Source organism: Eulemur rufifrons, chromosome 21 (assembly GCF_041146395.1).
Source record: "Eulemur rufifrons isolate Redbay chromosome 21, OSU_ERuf_1, whole genome shotgun sequence".
NCBI classification, from domain to species: Eukaryota; Metazoa; Chordata; class Mammalia; order Primates; family Lemuridae; genus Eulemur; species Eulemur rufifrons.
In genome coordinates, this window is record NC_091003.1 from 21,518,629 (window position 1) to 21,535,563 (window position 16,935).

Below are 16,935 nucleotides of genomic sequence, written 5' to 3' on the forward strand. Positions count from 1 at the left end.
CAAGAATCCGTCCCCCCAAATGACCACTTATGTAGCCAGTACAGGAGCCACCGCAGCTGGCCACTGGAACACTCTGATTTCCTTTTTATTATGTGGTTACTTGTCCCAAATCGCCGAACCACTAGGATTTGTAGGCCACAGAGGTCAGAGTACGGACTTTTTCACGGGCCAGGATCACCTGTGTGGTTAAAGCTGAGCTGATGACATCTCCACGAAGGCTAACTGAACAAAGCGCCACACTAAGCACCTGTGTCTGAAGACAAATAAGACACACTTTCTCCGAGGTGAACTTTTCTGGAGCTTAACCAGCAACCGGCCAGGAACAGCTGCTTAGACACTTACCAATAACTGCACTATTTCAAAATACTGGCACTCTCCCGGGACATCTCCCAGGGTGTCAAAATTTAACCTGCTGCCAAAGCAAACTCCAAAATGAACATAGTCCTTATGTTCTTTAAAAAAAAAAAAAAAGAAAGAAACCAAACAACCAGATTTATTTAGTTTAGTTTAACATTTCCCCTGATCTAAAGAAAAAGATGTCAAAGGAAAACCTAGGGCATACACACAAACATCCACCCCCACAAACCCAGATAACCTAAAAGAAAAAAGGGCAAAGTTCTGTTCGACAGAGAAAATTATCTTCGCTTCTGGAAGATGTTTCCACGTCCCATTCCACGTCCTCTTCCTCTTGCGGCCACTGGAAGGAAGGAAGAGAAAGGGTGAGGCTGGGTCAGTGTGGTCAGTGAATGCTCACGGCATGGAGCAGCTGGAGCCCTAGCGCATCGGCTGAAAGGCTACCTGGTCTACCACCACCCCGGCCATCGCATTTCACAGCGGGGTAGGGGTTGGGCGGTGGAGACAGGGACAGGACCTGGGGACTGGTGCCAGACAGCATTCCAGCATTGCTCTCTGCAGGGGCTGGAAGGCAGGGTGCTGAAGGCAAAGAAGGTGGTCTGAGAACCACAGAAAAGATGAATTCCCAGGGCTGGCCTAGGGCGTGTTAATAAAACATTACAGATGCATTTAATTGACTTTTAAAATTCAGAGACAAATACAGTTAAGTGTTAACATCTGTGTAATCTGGGTGAGTGGTTTTACTATTCTTTGTGCTTTTTGGGAAAAGTAATGTTTCGTAACAGCAAGAACAAAACAACAGCCCATACAAAGGGAACGATAAGATTGCTGTTCCCTATAACCCAAGGGTTCTGGGGAGACCAGTGGCTTTGAAGGACAGATGAAAATATTCGGATGGCTACTCACTGCAGCCTCAGCCCTCTCTGCTTGGAGCTGTCCTAAAGAGGAAGGGAAGGTACACGAGAACCCACCCAGCTGCCGACAGAACCAGAGCAAAGGGTTGGGAGAGGCAGATGGTTCAGGCAGAAGTCAGGAGGCCTGGGCAAACCCACTGTCAAGTGCCTTCTCGTGCATGGCCACAGGGCCGCCTTCTGCTACCGATGGTGCAGCTGCACAGTGACAATGAGCGTGGCCCTTCCCCAAGGAAGCAGAGAGCAACAGTTCCAGTCATAAAGCCAGGATTTCTGACAGTCATTTCTTACAGGTCGGTTTGGGGAGCTTCTGGAGAGCTGAACATGGGAAGGCTGACAGGAAGGTCAACAAGAACTCATTCACGAGCCAGGCGGGTGGCGGACCCCACCTCCACGGGGACAGAAGCTCCTGTACTCGGGACCCTTCCAGACTTCACCCTATGTATCCCTTCACCTAGTTGTTTACTGGTATCCTTTGAAATATCCATTGTAATAAACTGGTAAACTTCAGTGTTTCCCTGAGCTCTGTGGGCCACTCTAGCAAATCAATCAAATCCGGACAGGGGGACGTGGCAACCCCAAACTGATGCTGGCTGGTCAGATGTTCTGAAGGCCAAGACTTGAGCCTGGTGGGAAGGACAGGGTGGTCCTGTGGGACTGAGCCCTCAACCTGTGGTTTCTAAGGCTATCTCCAGGTAGACCGGGTCTGAACTGAATTGGAAGACACCCAGCTGGCATCCGCTACAGAGCTGATTGCTTGTTTGGTGTGGGAAGAAATAATTGTGGACACAGAAGTCTTCTGTGTTGATTGTTGTTGTGCTACAAGAACAGAGGAAAAACACAGCTTGAGTGTTTTCCTCACACATATAAACTATGTATAGCAGCTAAAGATACTGATGGAGAACCCAGGGCCTTGCTGATGCAAACTTTTTTTTTTTTAACCAACACTAAGACATTTTCTAACAATGGTACTTGCTTTCTTATCTAATCAACACGGCATAACTTTTCATGGACTCAAACATAAAACCTGATTGGGCTAGCCCAGAAAAAAAGCCAGACTAAGACACTGGGAAAAGGTGGTCCCACTCTTGGAACATGCTAAAGGGAGGATTTATTTTCAAGTATAAGAAGCTTTGAAAATAGAAGTCCAGGCTGGGCGCGGTGGCTCACGCCTGTAATCCTAGCACTCTGGGAAGCCAAAGTGGGAGAATTGCTTGAGGTCAGGAGTTCCGAGACCAGCACAAGCAAGAGCGAGACCCATCTCTACCACAAATAGAAAAAATTAGCCAGGCATGGTGGCGCACGCCTGTAGTCCCAGCTACTCGGGAGGCTGAGGCAGGAGGATCATTTGAGTCCCAGAGTTTGAGGTTGCCGTGAGCTAGGCTGATGCCACAGCACTCTAGCCTGGGGAACAGAGTAAGACTCTGTCTCAAAAAAAAAAAAAAAAAAAGGAAGTCTAGCCCCTCTATGGTGGGTAAAGATGGCTCAAAACTACTTTATTTCTCATGTGAAAATGGAGCCCCACTGTCAGCACCTCCCCAAGTGCATGCCGGGTGTCCACCCGCACTACCCAGTCTCTCTAGGAAACGCTGCCCAGTTGTTTCAAGAGTCAGCTCACCCACACCGTGGTGTGTCTGCTCAGCAAACTACACAAAAGCAAGCTGCCCCCAGACCTCTTGGGTAGACCTTCTTTCTGGAAAGGAAAGCCTTCCTAGAAATTAATTATAGGAGATTTATTAACTGTCACTCAACACAGGGATCCCACTTTTTTAAGGTGCCACTTGGATTTTGTGTAAGCCCAGCAACTGGGATTGTAAGGCGCACGAAGGTAAGGCAGGGAAGGCCCCCATCGCCTCACAGCACCTCCCCAGGCTGCAGGGAGAAGGGGTGGAGTCGGTGTGGAGATTGCGGAGGCCAGGTTTACTTCATCCCCGGGCCCTTTTCTAAAAGAGACAAGTTTGTCTTTTAAAACCAATGCATGAGCACCTACCTTGGGCCTTTAGAATAGCAGCTTTTCCCCGGCCGGCCCCTGAGCCTTGATTTTTATTTTTCATGCTCTTTAACATGGGTGCATTTTTCAGCATATCAGGCAAAATCAGAAAGCGGATCTTGCTGCCCCGGATGTACACCTGCTCCAGCTGTGCCACTCGGCCATCTCTGTACGTGACTGTGATGTTGGACATCTGGAAGGAAACCACCAGTTCATCAGTAAGCATCAACTGCAGCTGCGGAGGGCAGGGCATACGAAGGAGGGGGCGCCTTGACTGGCGGGAAGGGGGGTGTCCAGAAAGGCGGAGACTGACACTGAAATAATGGAGCCAGGCAAAGCTGGTGCAACACCACAGCAATGTCAGCGCTCACTGTGTAGGCCCGGGACTGCACTGAGGACTGCACGGCGACGTCCTCACCACACCTCCAGGAGGTACGAGCTCTCCCATATGTACAGATAAAAAAAACCCAAGGCAAATGTCCAAGGTCAAACACCTGGAATACAGGGGATTCCAGGTTCGAAGCAGCCAGCCTGGCTCCAGAGCCCCGGCTCTGCTGTACTGCCTCCTGAGCAAACACAGGAGGAGCTCTCAAAGGTGATGAACCCTAACCGGACAGCTTCAAACTGCTTGTCCAAACCATGTCCTTTCCTGCATCCACCTGACACCTAGACCACAAAGGCACCACAAAGGTCATGCATGGGCACCACATGCAGTGGTGAGACAGAGCCCTCCGGCCTGGGCGGCTGGGGACTGAGAAGCAGAGGTGGCACACAGTGCCTGCATGAAGGGCCTGGAGTACCGGAGGGGCGTGAGGCAAGAGCTGGCACAAGGAGAAGAGAGGGCTCTGGGCAGGAACTTACACGCTGCAAGGACTGGAGCAGCAGAATCGTGACCAAGGACATGGTCGTCACTTCAGGAACTATAAGGGTCGCTCAAGACTGAGGACGGGCAATGTCAGCAGGGTTAAAGGTAGCATTTGGAAAGACAAATGTACCAACAAGGGTAGACTGTGGGATGGACCCCGGAGGAGCCTGGAGGTGAGACCAGCCAGGAGGCCTGCTTGCACAGAGGTGCACAATACGTCAGCAGCCCCAGCAAGCAGAAAAAGTTGCTTACTTTACGAGTCCTCTGGATGGAAGAGAGAGGACTGTAATTCACTCAGAACACAGCGGAGAGCTGAGCTGACTCCTCCGACCTCTATCTGACTTGCTGCCATCGCATACTCAACTCGCTCTTTTCTTCCAGTGCTGACTGGTCACCTGGCCTCTGCCTGAAACCCAGAGTGAGGAAAGGCCAGTGTGCTCTGCGGCTGCCCCTGCTGTAGCTGTGCAGTTGGAATGGTTTCTAGAGCTTCAGGCCTCTGTCCCTGTTCTACCTTCAGAGGCAACAGGGCTCCAGTTTCCCATAAACCTTCTGCTCCAGGATCCACATCCCCAGTTCCTTAAGAAATTTTCACTTAGTTCCAAAGTTCTTGCCATCCTGTTCTTCTTCCCTTGGAGAATTCCGCAACCTCCGGTGCCACAAATGAACACCAGGTTATGGTCAGACCATCCAAGAGAGAAACCCGGATCCAACCCAGGCTCACCAGCATGAGATACGTGGTGACTCTGTAGAAGACAGAGAACGAGCCTGCAGACCCATCGGTGAGACCCAGGTCTACCACCTGTCAGGGGTGCACTCACTGAGTGACCCCCATAGTCTCTGAAGTGACTACCCCATCCTTGGTCACGATTCCACTGCCCCAGTCCTTGCATCCTGTGAGTTCCTGTCTGGCCCCCTCTCTCCTCCTTGTGCCAGCTCTTGCCTCACACCCCTCTGGTACTCCAGGCCCTCCATACAGGCACTGTGTGCCACCTCTGCTTCTCAGTCCCCAGCCGCCCAAGCCGGAGGGCTCTGTCTCACCACTGCATCTGGTGCCCATGCATGACCTTTGTGGTTTCTCTGAGCCTCATTCCTTCACCTACAATGTTGAGGAAAACAGAACAAAACAAGCCAACGTTTACCGAGCGCTTACTAGCAGACACTGGCCCGGGTACTTTCCCACAGTAATTCATGTTACACAAAACCCAATGAGACAGATGAGCCAGATACTGTGGCACAGCCTGTCAGGGGCAGACCTGTCCCCAACCCAATCCCCTCCCCGATTCTGCTCTCCTGCCTAAGGTCACACTGCCCCTACTTGGCCTGGCTGGGGTTTGAACCCAGGTCTATCTGAGTCTAAACACACCCACTCTTATAACCACTGCATCAGATCACTGCTTACTTCCTGGAATGGTTAAAGAGCAAAATAAACAAGACAAAGTATGTCTAAATGCCGTCTCGACTGCCTAACACATAATCGAGCCTCAGTAAATGCTGAGTCTGACAGTCAAAATGTGTTTGGAGTGCTATGCCACCGCTAAGCCACACCCTGTCCAGCACACCCTGCACATCTTACTCCTTCCCTGCCAGAGCGCCCCCAGTCTGCTTTGAGAATCCCTGAAAGAGGACATTACAGAAGCCCTAAAAGACGTTTCCACAAGTGGCCCATGTCCTGACCAGAGCAGGAGAGTATCACTTGACTCCTCTTCCAACTCTGCGAACCAGGCTCACTACTGCTCTCACTCCCTGCAGACAGAAAAACGGCTCACGGTGACCAAAGCCCACAGTCCCACTGCAGGCCACGCGCCAGCCGTCCACAGCTTGCTAACAGGCCCAAGCTATGCCTGCACCGTAAGCGAAAGGCAGCAACGTGTCATTGAACTAGATTTTAATGAAAGTCAGTTTAATCAACTTTCCTAGAACAGCCACAATGAAACAGATGGCATAAGCTAGGTACCCAACTGGAACAACATCTTAGGAGAAAGGAAGGGAATCTTTACAGTATGACGTGGTGTGAATTTCTCACATGCGTGGGGCTGAGGTGGAGAAAGCTAGCCTCAGGACTGTGAAGTGATGTCGGGGTGCCTCAGACTGTCAACACGCTAGAAACGTACACACTCTTCAGTACAACTTCACACACACACACACACACACCAAAGTATAGACACTTGGTTGCCACTGATAAAATACACACAAAAGTATTATGGGGTAAAGATAGTTCAGGAAAAAAAGTATATAAGTATACTTTAAAAATTAATTTTCCTTTAAGCTAGAGGGCTACGTAGCTAAAGAAATTCAAACACATCGTATTCAGAAGTTTCAAACACTTTCCTCGTGTTAGTCATGAGCAGTGTCCTCCTGGCCCAATCATGCGACAGCTTCTTGTAGGTTATCGTTTTTATAAGAAGGCAGAATACTAAATTCCATGCAGAGACCATTTTTCCAAAGATGGCTATCCCACAGCCAAGAAAAGAGTTCAAACAGTCCCACCAGCAATTGGGTGGTCAGGCCAAAGCTCCAAAAGCACCATTTCAGCTTTTGTAGAACCCACTAACTCTACTAATTTCTCCCACTAAAACTTTTTAATTTTTTTTTCTTACTCTAGATTCCTGCATCAGAGACAATAAAACTTCTAAGTGCTGTCACTCTGAATACAGTGAAATGGGTTTGACTATGACTCTCTTCTTAAATATTTACTGTGCTTTTTTTTAAAAAAAATTTCTTTATTCTTTTTTTCCTTGTTTGTTTTTGTTGAGACAGAGTCTCGCTCTGTCGCCCTGGGTAGAGTACAGTGGCGTCATTATAGCCCACTGCAACCTCCAACTCCTGGGCTCTAAGCAATCCTTCTGCCTCAGCCTCCTGGGTAACTGGGACTACAGGTGTGCATCCGGCTGGGTTTTTTTTTCCTCTCCTTTTTAGTAGAGACAGGGTCTCATTCTTGCTCAGGCTAGCCTTGAACTCCTGAGCTCAAGCAATCTTCCTGCCTAGGCCTCCCAGAGTGCTAGCTTGCATTACAGGTATGAGCCACTGTGCCAGGCCAATATTTAACTGTGCTTTATGATCATAAACTTAACACACACTTACCATTTTTAAAGTGAGAAAAATATTTTGAAAAATTTTTAGGCCAGGTGTGGTGTGGTGCACACCTGTAATTCCAGTTACTTGAGAGGCTGAGGTGGGAGGATCACTAGAGCCCAGAAGTTCTAGACCAGTCTGGGCAACATGGCAAGATGCTGTCTCTCAATTAAAAAAAATGTAATCACATATACAGTAATTTCCATCAAAAGATAATTTCTCAAACATTTGGTTTTCCTGAAAAACTTATAATGCATTTGTATGTATCATTTATAATCTAGTCTTATTTTTATAAAATAGGAAACACATTTTGGAGTTTTGTATTTCCCCCCATTTCTGTCAACAGCACTTTGACATACATTAAATACTTCCTAGGCACTGTGGTGCACAACCGCCAACACTTAAAAAAAAAAAAAAAAAAATCATCCAGCCAGGCGCAGTGGGTCACACCTGTAATCTTAGCACTCTAGGAGGCCAAGGCAGGAGGATTGCTTGATCTCAGGAGTTCAAGACCAGCCTGAGCAAGAGTGAAAACCTGTCTCTATTAAAAATAGAAAAAATTAGCCAGGCGTGGTGGTGGGTGCCTGTAGTCCCAGCTACTTGGGAGGCAGAAGCGGGAAAATCGCTTGAGCCCAGGAGTTTGAGGTTGCTGTGAGCGAGGCTGACACCACGGCACTCCCTAGGCGACAGAGCGAGACCCTGTCTAAAAAAACCAAAAAATTAAAGAAAAAAAAAAAAAAAAAAAATCATCTATGTTACTTTATTGGACAAATGGTATTCTTTGTAATGTACCCTAACATGTTTAATTATAATTTACTTAACTTTATTCTAGATATGCTGGTTTTCAGGTTTTTGTTGTTAAAAATAGCACTATAATGAATACCCTTACACATAAACCTTTCTTTACAATTTTGAGTCCGTTCCTAGAATTATTGCATCAAAGAGCATGAACTCTCCTACACTGACATGTTAAATGCATTTCCAGAAAGGATAAAACAATTTACACTTCTACTGGCAGTACAGCAAAACCACTGGTAGCATTATTTTTATTTTGCCAGTTTTCAAGTTTAGACACTCTTAAGTGTTTTCTAATTTACATATCTGATTAATAAAGCCATTATTTTTGCATTTTAAATATCCATTTATATACAGTCATAACAATATTTCAGTCAACAATAGAAGACACATACAATGGTGGTCCCCTAAGATCATAATGCTATATTTTCACTGCACCTTCTCTATGTTTAGGTACACAAATACTCACTGCTGTGTTACAATTACCTACAGGATTCGGTACAGTAACATGTACAGGTTTGTAGCCCAGGAGCAATAGGCTATGTGGGTGTGTAGTAGGCTACGTCATCTAGGTTTGTGTAAGTACACTCTATCGATGTTGCACAACCACAAAATTGCCTAATGACGCATTTCTCAGACTGTATCCCCATCATTAAGTGACACATGACTCTATTTTTCCTTCTGTGAATTATCCATTTATGACGTGTTTATTTTTAATTCAAATATTAATATTCTTGACTTGTAAAAACCAAGTTATATTAAATACTATAATCTTCCATCCAAAAAACACACTATGAGATGTCCTGAGTGTTTGAATACTGCTCATAGCTGGGCCAGAACACTCCTAACGTTCACTAGAAATCTATGAAGAAACCTCTGGGAACACTTCACACTGGATTTCAAATAAAATGCACACCCATAAAAGTTTCCCCCCAAAGGCTATATACAGTCTAATCTATAAAATAAAAAATTATGACCTTATTCCTACTCATTATTCTTCATCTAAAGCTCCTTTTATAGTTTTTAAAAAGAAGCATTCTTAAGAAATAATTTTTCCCAGGCCGGGCGCAGTGGCTCACGCCTGTGCACTCTGGGAGGCCGAGGCGGGTGGATCGCTCGAGGTCAGGAGTTCGAGACCAGCCTGAGCAAGAGCGAGACCCCGTCTCTACTAAAAATAGAAAGAAATTATCTGGCCAACTAAAAACATATATAGAAAAAAATGAGCCGGGCATGGTGGCACATGCCTGTAGTCCCAGCTACTCGGGAGGCTGAGGCAGTAGGATTGCTTAAGCTCAGGAGTTTGAGGTTGCTGTGAGCTTGGCTGACGCCACGGCACTCACTCTAGCCCAGGCAACAGAGCGAGACTCTGTCTCAAAAAAAAAAAAAAAAAAAAAGAAATAATTTTTCCCGATTTTGATGAAAATAATTCCTTAGTTCCCTCATTGACACTAAATAAAGACAGGTGCTTCAGGTTCATGATTAAGTATACATAGCCAAGAACAGAAAATTCCAAATTTGAGGGCCCCTGGCCCTAAGTCATCCATCCCCAGGCTAGGCAAAGATTGGGGATGTCCCATTTCTGCTACAAACAAAAACCAGCTAAAGAGGACCATGTGGGCCAGGTGTGGCGGCACACACCTATAGTCCCAGCTACTCAGGATGCTAAAGTGGGAGGATCGCTTGAGCCCGAGAGTTCAAGGCTACAGTGAGCTGTGATCACACCACTGCACTCCAGCCTGGGAGACAGAGCCGAGATTGTGTCTCTTAAAAAAAAAAAAAGAAACAACAAGGGACCATGTGACTCTCCAAAGGGGGCCCTTAGGGTACGCTCACAGCAACAGGAATAGGGCACCCTCGCCCATAGCTGATGCCACGTCCTGCAGCACCAGATGATGTTTGCCTTGCAGGGGGGTATGAGGAGTGAGAGAACAAAGTTCCTGCCCTCCAAGCCTAACACCAGATATACAGAACTACCTACACTCTCTGACCCAGTAAGTACCATCTCAGGGACCTCATCCTAGGTTTCACACACATATATTTTACATTTTCAAATGCCAAAAAAAAAAAAATTACTACATTAACAGGCTACCTTAAAAATATCCAAGGGATGGTTGGTCTGAGAGCAGTGGTGTTTACAACTGATTGATCACAACCAGTTAACAGACTCCTTTGTCCCTTCTCTACTCCCACTGCTTCACTTGACCAAAAAAAAAAAAAAAAAAAAAAAAAAAAAGGACCAAAAAGATGGTGTGTTTTCTCTGGGGATGTTGTTGAGCTTACCTACACCATGACCTATTTGTCTATATTTATCCTGCCATATAACTTTTGTAAACCATCTCTAACTTTTTGAAAGGGGATAGAATAAAAAGTAATCATCAAAACCTCAAAACACATTCAGGAAAATAAGTCCATGCCAATAGTTGTGGTGGGATTCTCTCAGCTGTTTTCCAAATCTCTGTGGTGTTCTACCCACCCCACTTTTATAAAAGAAAATGTTGGCCAGGCACAGTGGCTCATGCCTGTAATCCTAGCCCTGGGGGAGGCTGAGGCAGGAGGATTGCCTGAGTCCAGGAGTTCAAGTGAGTTGCAGTGAGCTATGATCACACCACTGCACTCAACCCCGGGCAAGAGAGTGAGATCCTATCTCAAAACACCACCACCACCCACCCCCCACCAAAAAAAAAACCCCCCTGGCCCCAAAAAAATTCCAGCTGCCCCCTGGCCAAGAACAAGTAAGGAAAGTGCCGAGAGGATGTCCTCATTCCCAAGCTCACTGCCTGAGGCCAGGAAGGAAAGACAGCACAGGGAGCACGGTTACAGGGAGCACTGTTTCCCCAGCCCCTGCCCCTGCCCCTGAGATGCTCAGGGAGTGTGAATCAAGTGAACCGTGTTCACCTACCATAGGGTTTAGCTCTGCCACAGCCTGTTGATTTTTTTTTTTTTTTAAAGAGATGGGGTTTCCCTAGGCCAGGCGCGGTGGCTCACGCCTGTAATCCTAGCACTCTGGGAGGCCGAGGCGGGCGGATTGTTTGAGCTCAGGAGTTCGAGACCAACCTGAGCAAGAGCGAGATCCCGTCTCTACTAAAAATAGAAAGAAATTATATGGACAGCTAAAAACATATACAGAAAAATTAGCCAGGCATGGTGGCGCATGCCTGTAGTCCCAGCTACTTGGGAGGCTGAGGCAGAAGGATGGCTTGAGCCTAGGAGTTTGAGGTTGCTGTGAGCTAAGCTGACGCCATGGCACTCTAGCCCCGGCAACAGAGCGAGACTCTGTCTCAAAAAAAATAAAAAAAAAAAGAGAAGGGGTTTCCCTATGTTGCCCATGCTGGACTTGACCTCCTGGGCTGAAGAGATCTCCCACCTCAGCCTCCCGAGTAGCTGGGACTACAAGACCATGCCACCTCAACCAGCCCTGCTGGGTTTTATTCAATGTGCTCAGGTCTTGGTACATATAGTGAAGCCTCAGCATTGTGGCAAGGGCAGCTCTATGTGCTTAACTGTGCTCCTTCAAAAATTCAAATGTTGACTTTCTAATCCCCAGTATGTCAGAATGTGACCGTATTTAGAGACAGAATCTTCACAGACATAATTAAGTTCAATGAGGTCATTAGGGTGGGTCCTAATCTCATATGCCTGGAACACTAATAAGAAGAGACCTGGACAGGGGCACTGCAGAAGGAAGACCCTGTAAAGACACAGGGGGTAGACAGGATCTGTATCTACCCAGCTGAGGAGAGGCCTGGAACAGATCCTTCCCCCACAGTCCTCAGAGGAAACCAGCCCTGCTGACACCTCCATCTCATACTTCCAGTCTTCAGAACTGTGAGCAAATACATTTCTGCTGATAGGCTGCCCGATGCGGGGACCTTTGTTATGGCAGCCCCACTAGACTAGTACAGGCCGGGAGGCAGGTGGCTGGCCCCCACCACTGGTCAGGCATTTGGCACACATCTACTCATATCCTCTGCACTATGGTTCTGAGGCCAAGGTACTATTTTTATCCCTGATTTAGAGGAGGGAACAGAGGGTGAGGGAGGTTCAAAGCTCAACCCAAGTTACACTAGGTGGCAGGCTGCACGCAACCTGATGCCAGGGTCTGTGCACTTTGTATCTTGTCAGCTGCATCTCTAAGAGGCCACTGAGGTCATCTGGTCAGATACCTTTACGTTACAGATGGGATGTCAGAGGCCCTGGAAGCTCAGCAAGTTGTCCACATAAAAATGGCTAGTGGAATAAACACATTAAGATTTACTATCCCAATCTTACATTCTATTCACCAAACTAAAATGCCTTAAAATGGATGAGGATGCCTTAAGCCAGAGAACTGGATCAATGAAAGTGGCACCACACAAAGGCAAGGAGTGCCACAGGCCAGTCCCTTTAAGGCAAAGCCAGCTGCAGCTCTCTGGGTCCTCCTGCTGAAGGAGACCAGCAACTACAAGACCTTCAGAGAGCCCACACCGTCCACCTCTATGGCACTGACAGTGAGGAAATAAACCCGAATTACCAGCTGTCTGCCTCATCGCATGCCAGGGAACTGCATGAGCTGGTCGACCTGGCAGGAAAAACAGATTCTCAAGGCTACAGAGAAATCACAAATAAATGCAGGACCCCCCCAAAGCAATGGATGGTTAGGATACCCAACCTGCAGTGTGACCTTGAGTGAGGCACTTTACCTCTCTGACTTTCAGTTTTCTCTTCTGGAAAACAGTAACAGGTACCATATGTTGAACACTTACAAGGCGTGCGACACTGAGCTAGCTACTGCACACACATACGTCATCTGAGCTTTGTAACAGTCCTGGGGTGTAGGTGGTATCCTATGGCAGTCTCAGGAGTATGCTGTTCAGATCTCCCTTCAAGACAGAACAGGCTGTGAGGAGTGCAGGGAGTTGACAGCCTCCAGCCTCCACCAGTGGGATCCACTACAGTGTTCACCCTGAGGCCACTCTCTCCCCAGGGTGCCCGCCAATGACTGACCACAGTGGGGGTACTACAGCCAGGTCACTTCTGCCCCACGCTGGATCCCTCTAATGAGCAAACCTCTGTCTAGCCGAAACTTCCTCACAGCTATGTTGCAGTCTGAGGCTCCTCCTGCTCAATCCTCCTTTCACCAGTCAGACCAGCATCCTGGAGTGAAAGCTCTCCTGCCTATTCCTGTTCCCTTGCTCCTTTGTCCTTAATTGTCATTTCCCCCAATAAAGCTCTTGCACGTCTAATCCCGTCTTGGCATCTACATCGCAGAGGACCCAAAATAACATTACCCCCATTTCACAATTTAGGAAACTGAGTGACTAACATCCCTAAGGTCACATAATTAGGATTCAAACCCACATCTCTGACTCCAAAACCCAAGCTCTTAACCAATGCCTTAAAAAACAAAGAAAGCGTGCGAATGCACTTTGTAAAGTAAAAATCCACATGACTACACAAAAGGCAAAGTGGTGCCATAAGAAGGGGACCATGTCAGGACCCTGCTTCACCATTTATCAGCAGAGTGATACTCAGTAGATGAGTCCTTTAATCTCATTTTCCCTATTTTATGGATGACAAGACCGTCACCAAACCTGCTTACCTCATAAGGTAGTTGCAACAATCAAATGAAACTCCTCCTCCAAGAAAAAAAAGCAACCGAACACAGTATGTGAGTCGATTCTGCTAACTGCAAAGCATGTGGGGGGACATACGGATAATGGCCCCAAACCTGAAGAATTCTACCAAAGCGAGTAGCATCGTTCCTGTTACATAGGCACCCAAAATGTGGGAGAAAATGAAGGTGTAATGGAGAAAATAAAGGGCAAAGTTAAATATTTCAAACCTCCATATGGCTTTTCTGTATCAAGACTGTGTCTCTTGTTCATGTCCACATACCCAGAGCCTATAACAGTGCTTGCCCTGAATTAGGGACTCAGGAAATAACTGTTGAACAAGAACAACTTCCAAACAATCTCCAATCACCATCTTGTTGTCCTCTAAGACATAGGCCCATGCTTCCCCCCGAGTCTCAAGTGCAAAGCAGGGTACCTGGCAGTTCATATTGTCCTCAGCTTCAATGAGCTTGCCCCGATATACCTCGCCGGTGTTTGTCTCACATGTTACGATGTGGCCCTCAGCCTCGTGCAGGACTTTAATCGGTACACCAATAGACATCTTGGCAGGAAGAGAGTTCTACAGCGAGAGGGACAACAGTCAGTTCATATTCCAGAGCCTGAGAAGGCATGTGGCACACACCATGCCTCCCTCAAGGCCTGACCCTCCATACAACTTACCAAAGATGCAAAGCTGCAATTTCTACGGAAGAAAAACTTAGCTCCTGGCTTGGAGGACCCTATCTGGCAAACACATGCAAGATGTGGGATGGGGAGGAACAGTGGGCTGGACAGAGGGGAAGCGAATGGGAATGAAAGAAAGTGCCTCCCAACTTCCCTATGTCCCTTTATTGTCATCAAAACAACCATCAGCCAATACTGTATACATGTTGGGGAAGAGGGGATTGGAATGCATTTACATTTGTGGGGTTTTTTTTTTTTTGTTGTTTTGAGACAGCGTCTCACTCTGTTGCCTGGGCTAGAGTGCCATGGCATCAGCCTCGCTCACAGCAACCTCAAACTCCTGGGCTCAAGCGATCCTCCTGCCTCAGCCTCCCGAGTAGCTGGGACTACAGGCATGCGCCACCATGCCCGGCTAATTTTTTCTGTATATATTTTTAGTTGTCCATATAATTTCTTTCTATTTTTAGTAGAGACGGGGTCTCGCTCTTGCTCAGGCTGGTCTTGAACTCCTGACCTCGAGCGATCCACCCGCCTCGGCCTCCCAGAGTGCTAGGATTACAGGCGTGAGCCACCGCGCCCGGCCTGCATTTACATTTGTTAACATATAGTTGTGAATGATTCCATTTTGAAAACTATGATATGACCTGAGCTATCCAATACAGCAGCCACTGTCCACATGTAGCTATTTAAACTTAATTAAAAACCCAGTCTCTCTGTCACACTAGTGACATAGCGTGACCCTATGACCATATTCCAAGTGCTCAACAGCCACATGTAGCTAGTGGCTAGCGTACTAGATGGTGCAGATGTAGACCAAAGGACCCAGACAAATCCAGGAGAGCAGGCTGTATTTTAACTCAGCCCTTTGGGCTGGGCGCAGTGGCTCACGCCTGTAATCCTAGCACTCTGGGAGGCCCAGGCGGGTGGATCCTGTGAGCTCAGGAGTTCGAGACCAGCCTGAGCAAGAGCGAGACCCCATCTCTACTAAAAAGAAATAGAAAGAAATTAGCTGGACATCTAAAAATATATATAGAAAAAATTAGCCAGGCATGGTGGCGCAGCTACTTGGTAGTTAGTCCCAGCTACTTGGGAGGCTGAGGCAGAAGGACTGCTCGAGCCCAGGAGTTTGAGGTTGCTGTGAGCAGCGCTGATGACATGGCACTCTAGCCTAGGCAACAGAGTTGAGACTCTGTCTCAAGAAATAAAAACAAAAAATAAAAATAATTCAACCCTTTGATGCTCCACTTACTTTACCAACAATGCTAATGAGAAAATATCATAGTATTCACAAAGTGACAACATGCTATATGCTGGAAATGCTTATCCTGAAGGAAAAACAATCAGGACAAGTACTTGACCCAACTAAAACAGACAAGCAGTGGATTTTTTATTCTGAGATGAGCAACGACTCACGGTTGGAACATATCATGTGTGTTCAAGAGAGAAAGGAGAACATGAGGTTGGAATAGTCAGGCAGGCTCCCTTGGTGAGGAGGGCCCCCTGACTTTCAGTCCTAGGAGTCTGGATTTTATGCTGAAGACTGTGGGGAATCACTGCAGAATTATAGGTAAGGAATGATCCAATGAAAAAGTAGCAGCAATTACAAAATGGATCGAACATACAGTTTTGAAGCAGGGAAACTTGTTAAAATTTCTTCAACAGCGTGGAAAGCACGAAAAGACCAGTGCCTGAAAGGGGGTCGGAAGCAGAGATGCAAAGAACTTTGAAAAGGATGACTCAGAGAGGAGGGGGAAGGAGGTAATCAACCCAAAAAGATTTAAAGATCATTGCCTGGGCGCTTTGAAAAACACCGACCTGGAAAGGTACAGAAAATGAGAAGAATGTATTTTGGGGAGAAGCTAAAGCACGCACTTCCAGGAGTTAGTGGACTGCGCTGATGTTTGGGTGGCCAAGGCTTCCCGCTCTCTTCCCTCCCCGAGCCCTGCAGAGCTCCACGCGGTGCGCCCTTCTCTAGCCCCCGGGTCCCCACAGGCGCCTTGGCTTCCCCCCGCCTGTCCCTGGCCTCTCCTCACCGGTTCCGGCTTTCTCTTCCTTCTCTTCGGTGCGGCGGAGAACGGTGCGAAGGCGTGACCGTAAGCGAATGGCGGGCTCTGAGCTCCCAGAATACAACGCGTTCCCAGAGTGCCACGCGCAGGACCCGCCCCCTTCCTTTCCCCAGTGGTGAGCGTGGTCTCTCCTGTGCTTTCTCCTCATTCAGCCGGCTGGGAAACGCAGGCTGCAGTAGGATAGTTCCGGCACTACCGTAAGAGAAGGCTGACGACTGGGCCTGGGGGCCGCCGGAAACACCGACCCTCGGGCCAGCAGGGGGCTGGAGAGGGGGCTCGCACTTCCAAGCACCGCATACCAAGCATAGGCTGGACGGTAAGGCGGGGATCTGGGGCCTGGGCCCTCGGATGGGGGGCGGCAGGAGGTGGGGCTGAGGGCCAGGACCTCCCCTGACAATTTAACGTTTGGATCCCGGCACCTCCAGGTAAGGGGCGCCCTGAGCGAGGCGAGGCATCTTGTACGGACAGAGAGACTGAGGTATAGAGTAGAGCGGGGGCCGGCCCAGGGTCGTCCCTAACGGAGTTGGAGGAAAGGTGCACGGAGCCTCGGCGATGCATTGGGCGGGACCAGGGCTTACACCTGAGGCCGGCAAAGGTGCGGGGCCTG

The 16,935-nt window shown here is 47.9% G+C and overlaps 1 protein-coding gene across 1 annotated transcript; it reads right to left on the bottom strand.

Moving 5' to 3' along the window:
* Window positions 1-475: 475 nt before the first annotated feature.
* SNRPD3 (small nuclear ribonucleoprotein D3 polypeptide) lies at window positions 476-16,387 on the bottom strand. The gene is made up of 4 exons (XM_069497254.1): window positions 16,296-16,387; window positions 14,015-14,158; window positions 3,256-3,448; window positions 476-697 (listed from the first exon to the last, which is right to left on the bottom strand). The coding sequence occupies exons 2-4, from the start codon at window positions 14,138-14,140 to the stop codon at window positions 636-638; spliced, it is 381 nt and encodes a 126-aa protein (XP_069353355.1). The 5' UTR covers window positions 14,141-14,158; window positions 16,296-16,387; the 3' UTR covers window positions 476-635.
* Window positions 16,388-16,935: the final 548 nt, after the last annotated feature.

What these genes read in the sequence shown, in the direction of transcription:
- SNRPD3 (XM_069497254.1), bottom strand. Translation starts at nt 14,140, where the DNA reads ATGTCTATTGGTGTACCGATTAAAGTCCTGCACGAGGCTGAGGGCCAC. An exon ending in AGGACAATATGAACTGCCAG is followed by an intron (nt 3,449 to 14,014) that starts GTACCCTGCTTT and finishes GTTTCCTTCCAG; the next exon opens with ATGTCCAACATCACAGTCAC. An exon ending in TGCTATTCTAAAGGCCCAAG is followed by an intron (nt 698 to 3,255) that starts GTAGGTGCTCAT and finishes CCTTCCTTCCAG; the next exon opens with TGGCCGCAAGAGGAAGAGGA.